This window comes from Anomaloglossus baeobatrachus, chromosome 2 (assembly GCF_048569485.1).
Source record: "Anomaloglossus baeobatrachus isolate aAnoBae1 chromosome 2, aAnoBae1.hap1, whole genome shotgun sequence".
Taxonomy (NCBI): Eukaryota; Metazoa; Chordata; class Amphibia; order Anura; family Aromobatidae; genus Anomaloglossus; species Anomaloglossus baeobatrachus.
Window position 1 is genome coordinate 299813182 of NC_134354.1, and position 6000 is coordinate 299819181.

A 6000-nucleotide genomic window follows, 5' to 3' on the forward strand; every position below is an offset into this window, starting at 1 on the left:
GACCTTCTCTGTAAATTAGACCAAAGACAGCTTTATCCAGCATCACTTGTCCTGTATAGAGGAGACATATGGAGTCTCTTTGGCTCCAAAATGTGGAGTTTCTGTATGGTAACGCTGTATGGCACCATGATGTAGAGATAAATGTCTGTAAGATGTAATCTGTCAGTGAATGCGGCAATTTTGCAGTTCAGTTAACATTACATTTTTAACAGTATTTTTATTCCGCTTTAGCACTGGCTTTGTGTTCTAACTTATGCCACAAAATCGCACCAGTCTGTTAAGGCAGTAGAAGGTCTAAGACTTTTGGTAGTGTATATTATTATGGTCTATGATTATTTCTAGAAGATAATGAATCTCTCACCCTATTGATATTAACATAATTCAATTTTACTGCTTCACTATTGGATGACAAGGTTTTTACTCTTCTGTAGTTCCTTCAAACACGAACACTCTGCAAGTAATTTATCATTCGCTTAACTATCCTTAGAGATTAATATATGCCAGGCTGCAGAGTGTAAGTACTGAGGCAGAAACCAATTTAGAGACATATTTGATACATTCTCTTGTACGTTTTTTCATTTAGATGACCGAGCAGAGGAAGCGCCGTCAGAGAATGGGATTTGTAGATGTTCAGGCAAACACGGGACACTCCATGGCCAGCAATCAAGTCATAGTCAGCCAGTGATAGAGTTGGAAACATACTGAAGAAGAGCTGTTCACCATATAATGGAGTTGAAGACCGTAGCTGAACACTGTGCTAATAATGCTAATAATATGCATAACGATGATAATGCTGCTCTTTATAGGAAAGCAAGAATGGTTTGGGGTTTGTAAGTTCAGAACATGTTGGTAGCAATGAAGAAAGTCGTTTCCTGGAACATAGAGGGACCCAGGAACACTTGTGGTGTGCTAGTCTCGTGCAGGTCTACATGCACACTTGTTTTATAGCAACACTGGAATGAAATAAGCACACAAGGGAACAGTCTTTGCACAAAGTTGAACTAGAACATGTATTAATCATGTTAAATGTCTCTTGATATTGTAAATAAGATTAATATAATGCTATCATCCACCACCACAGATAATGACCAGCACCTAGCTAGTGTTCAAAATACTATTGGGATTGTGTCGGGCACTTACGAAGATTGATACAATTATTGACTCATTCTGCATAGTCTGTCTTAGATGTTGAGGCAGATAGGACCATTACCTGTTCCTCAGATTAGAATTGAAGCTAAATATTGAATGAGGTCAGATAAATGGTAATAGAAACATATTGAAATAGTACTGATGGGCTGCAGCACATACAGGTATTCATTTCAATGCCTTTGAAAAATCTTAACCATATTTAGTGAAGAAAAATATTTTTCATAATGGACTTGAGTGTATACAATTCTTGTGTACTTGGTTATTTGGAAGGTATAAATGTAATTGAAAGAAAAAAAAATGATAGGTTTACAAACATTAAATGTACATATTACTGCTTCATTTCCTTGATCTGCCCTGATGCATAAATATGGGCACCCTGATAGAGAAAACTACTGTTTACAGCAAGCATAGGGCAGTTGGGTAGATAGGAACGCTTTATATTGGAGTAGGAATCTGATAGAAAATGATAATAGAATATTTTCTCTTTACTTATTAATTAATAAAGTACTTAAATGTGTGTAACTACGTAGCTTGTGATTTCCTCTTATACAACAAGTGTACAATGACCGCTGTTTATGGGAATTTCCTGCACTTATTTATGTGACTTGTACAATGTAGGAGAAAACAGGGGAAAAAATTGCAGGGTTAAAACTCTTCCTAAAAAGTATCTTTCGCTGCCCCATCTGATGGCAATATAAATCAGGGACACAGACCTTGTATCACTGGGCTTCTTGATTTAGTTTTGATAAAACACTTTTACCTGCTGCAGCACTTCAAGTCCGCTCCATAATGAACTACTGCTGTGGACCGTAGCCCACCATATTCATGAACGCCTACTATCTACACCCCCCCCCAATCCATACCTTCCTGTCTATGCACAGTGTAGAAAGAAAGTTGTCAATTAATAGTGCTCAATTAATAGTGCACGCAGATCTCATAATTGAAAGGATTATCAGGTAAAACGAAAACAATGGTATTATCAAGATCAAAGCAGGAGTCAGTCTATACGCCTAGTTTATGCTTCCCTTACATTGAGAAGCATAAACCTGCTGACAGATTCTAGTTAACCCCTTAACGCTATTTGACGTATATACAGGTGAAATAAGTATTGAACATGTCACCAATTTTCTAAGTACAGTTAGGTCCAGAAATATTTGGACAGTGACACAAGTTTTGTTATTTTAGCTGTTTACAAAAACATGTTCAGAAATACAATTATATATATAATATGGGCTGAAAGTGCACACTCCCAGCTGCAATATGAGAGTTGTCACATCCAAATCGGAGAAAGGGTTTAGGAATCATAGCTCTGTAATGCATAGCCTCCTCTTTTTCAAGGGACCAAAAGTAATTGGACAAGGGACTCTAAGGGCTGCAATTAACTCTGAAGGCGTCTCCCTCGTTAACCTGTAATCAATGAAGTAGTTAAAAGGTCTGGGGTTGATTACAGGTGTGTGGTTTTGCATTTGGAAGCTGTTGCTGTGACCAGACAACATGCGGTCTAAGGAACTCTCAATTGAGGTGAAGCAGAACATCCTGAGGCTGAAAAAAAAGAAAAAATCCATCAGAGAGATAGCAGACATGCTTGGAGTAGCAAAATCAACAGTCGGGTACATTCTGAGAAAAAAGGAATTGACTGGTGAGCTTGGGAACTCAAAAAGGCCTGGGCGTCCACGGATGACAACAGTGGTGGATGATCGCCGCATACTTTCTTTGGTGAAGAAGAACCCGTTCCCAACATCAACTGAAGTCCAGAACACTCTCAGTGAAGTAGGTGTATCTGTCTCTAAGTCAACAGTAAAGAGAAGACTCCATGAAAGTAAATACAAAGGGTTCACATCTAGATGCAAACCATTCATCAATTCCAAAAATAGACAGGCCAGAGTTAAATTTGCTGAAAAACACCTCATGAAGCCAGCTCAGTTCTGGAAAAGTATTCTATGGACAGATGAGACAAAGATCAACCTGTACCAGAATGATGGGAAGAAAAAAGTTTGGAGAAGAAAGGGAACGGCACATGATCCAAGGCACACCACATCCTCTGTAAAACATGGTGGAGGCAACGTGATGGCATGGGCATGCATGGCTTTCAATGGCACTGGGTCATTTGTGTTTATTGATGACATAACAGCAGACAAGAGTAGCCGGATGAATTCTGAAGTGTACCGGGATATACTTTCAGCCCAGATTCAGCCAAATGCCGCAAAGTTGATCGGACGGCGCTTCATAGTACAGATGGACAATGACCCCAAGCATACATCCAAAGCTACCCAGGAGTTCATGAGTGCAAAAAAGTGGAACATTCTGCAATGGCCAAGTCAATCACCAGATCTTAACCCAATTGAGCATGCATTTCACTTGCTCAAATCCAGACTTAAGACGGAAAGACACACAAACAAGCAAGACCTGAAGGCTGCGGCTGTAAAGGCCTGGCAAAGCATTAAGAAGGAGGAAACCCAGCGTTTGGTGATGTCCATGGGTTCCAGACTTAAGGCAGTGATTGCCTCCAAAGGATTCGCAACAAAATATTGAAAATAAAAATATTTTGTTTGGGTTTGGTTTATTTGTCCAATTACTTTTGACCTCCTAAAATGTGGAGTGTTTGTAAAGAAATGTGTACAATTCCTACAATTTCTATCAGATATTTTTGTTCAAACCTTCAAATTAAACGTTACAATCTGCACTTGAATTCTGTTGTAGAGGTTTCATTTCAACTCCAATGTGGTGGCATGCAGAGCCCAACTCGCGAAAATTGTGTCACTGTCCAAATATTTCTGGACCTAACTGTAAATGCACACTACTCACAAAAAGTTATATATATTTAGCTCTAGGGGGAAATTTTAGGATAATCCCAAAATGCACTCTAACCTTTACAGGTGAACTTCTCTAAACTCTTGAATACACATATCCAACTGTTCAATGTTTCAGGACTTTTTGAACAAGTCGCTGTTCTCTAACATCAAGCGTAATGGAAAAATTCATAACAGGTGTTTGATCCATGAATAAATTTCAGGATTCAATTAGAATTGGTATTTAAACAGTCCGTATCGTGCTGTTCACATTTTGACAGCATGAGACCAAGACGACACTTAACAATTGATCAACGTTGTACCTCGCCATTGCGAGGCATCAAGCAGTATGTTCTCAGATGGAAGTAGCCACTAAGCTTAGAGTGTCACAGAGTATCATCAGCAGGTTGCAACAGAGATACAGAGGGACTGGAAGAGTTACAAAAAAGCAGAGAAGTGGATGTCATTTAGTGACATTCCACACTGATGACTGCTGTGAAATATGTCCTTCGGAACCTGATGATGGATGCCACACAGCTCTAGTCACAGTTAAGGTAGGTGAAAGGAACCCAAGTGTCACGTCAGATCATTGGAAACCATTAACATTAGTGTGGCTTGCTCACTAGATGACCTGCAAGGGTAACTGACCACACCACAAGGCACGGGAGCATCTACACTGTATGAGGATTGAGTGGACTTGAGTGCTGTTCACTGATGAAAGTCAATTCATGCTGAACAGAATTGATGGCCGCCAACGATATTGGAGACATCAAATAAAGCGCTATGCATCAGCCACAGTTGTCACCAGATGAGCCTTTGGTGGTGGTGTTAGTGTGGGCAGGTGTGTCTAGTTAATACAGAACTGCCCTGCACTTTATGAATGGTACAGGGACAAGCCCCTACTACTTGAATAACATAATAAATCCAGTCATTCTGCCTTTACATTAACAACACAGGCCTAATTTCATCTTGATGGATGACAATACTCTATGTTGATCAAGGTTGCTTCATTAGGGAATGGCTGATGGAGAAAAACCTATGGGATCAGCTGAGTTGCCAAGCAGAGGCTCGTATCTCTGTACTTTAGTACCTTAATGACCTAAGGGCTGCCCTTCAAGAACAGTGGGATGCCATGCCTCAGCAGACAGTAACTTGACTTTTTAACAGCAGGACACCTCATTGTCAAGCTATAATTGATCCTTTAGGCCACATGACAAGTTATTGAGACATTGACATTTTTGGGGGAGTAAACCCATCACTGTTGTTGGCTTTTGTTTCAATAAATTATTTGAGATGAGGAAATCACTATTGCTTCCTTGTATTTAAATGCCTTCTTTCATAATAATATATCACTGTAGTGTGAACTTTTTAAATTTTCTATAAATATCACAGGAAAGCCAAATATTTTAAATCGGGATGAGTGAATTCGAACAGTATAGTTCGGTGTCCATAGCGGACACCTTGCGACCAATACTGAACAACAAACACAGACTTTTGAAAGTACATCTGGTTCGTGTTTGGGTTTGTCACCCAAATAAAGCTTGTTGAAAGGTTGCAGAACACCAATCAGCAACCTTTTAGGCAGTGGGCATATCCGAGGCCATCACAGCCATGTCAAGTATTGTCATGGCTGTAATTGGCTGGCGCACCCAGTTACTCAATCTGTATAAAGGCCGGATCACATGCCACAGCACCATTTTGCCTTCACTGGAATAGGGAGGGTACGCTGTTGAAGTGAGGGACAGTGATAGGTGCAGTTTAGAAAAAAAACAAATACATTGTAGGATGGGAATCTGCAGGAGTGAGGGACAGTGATAGGTGCATGTAATTCTAAATCAAATATAGCGCTGCATCACGCAGCTTTGCATAGTGGTCTAAAACAGACTGTGTGTGTACACTACACCGTGTGCAGAATTATTAGGCAAGTTGTATTTTAGAGGGTTTTCTATTATTGATCAACAACTATGTTCTCAATCAACCCAAAAGACTCATAAATATCAAAGCTTAATATTTTTGGAAGTTGGAGTGGGTTATTTTAGATTTGGCTATCTTAGGAGGATAT

General features: G+C 39.7%; 1 protein-coding gene across 2 annotated transcripts in view; it reads left to right on the forward strand.

The window, feature by feature from the left end:
* The window catches only part of ITPR3 (inositol 1,4,5-trisphosphate receptor type 3), a 483832-nt gene extending 482161 nt beyond the window's left edge, over nt 1-1671 (forward strand). For both annotated transcript variants that reach the window (XM_075335858.1, XM_075335859.1), the window contains one exon: nt 584-1671. In XM_075335858.1, the coding sequence (XP_075191973.1) occupies nt 584-685 (102 nt within the window). In that variant the 3' untranslated portion in view covers nt 686-1671. The remainder of the gene's footprint in view (nt 1-583) is intronic.
* The last annotated feature ends 4329 nt before the right edge of the window (nt 1672-6000 follow it).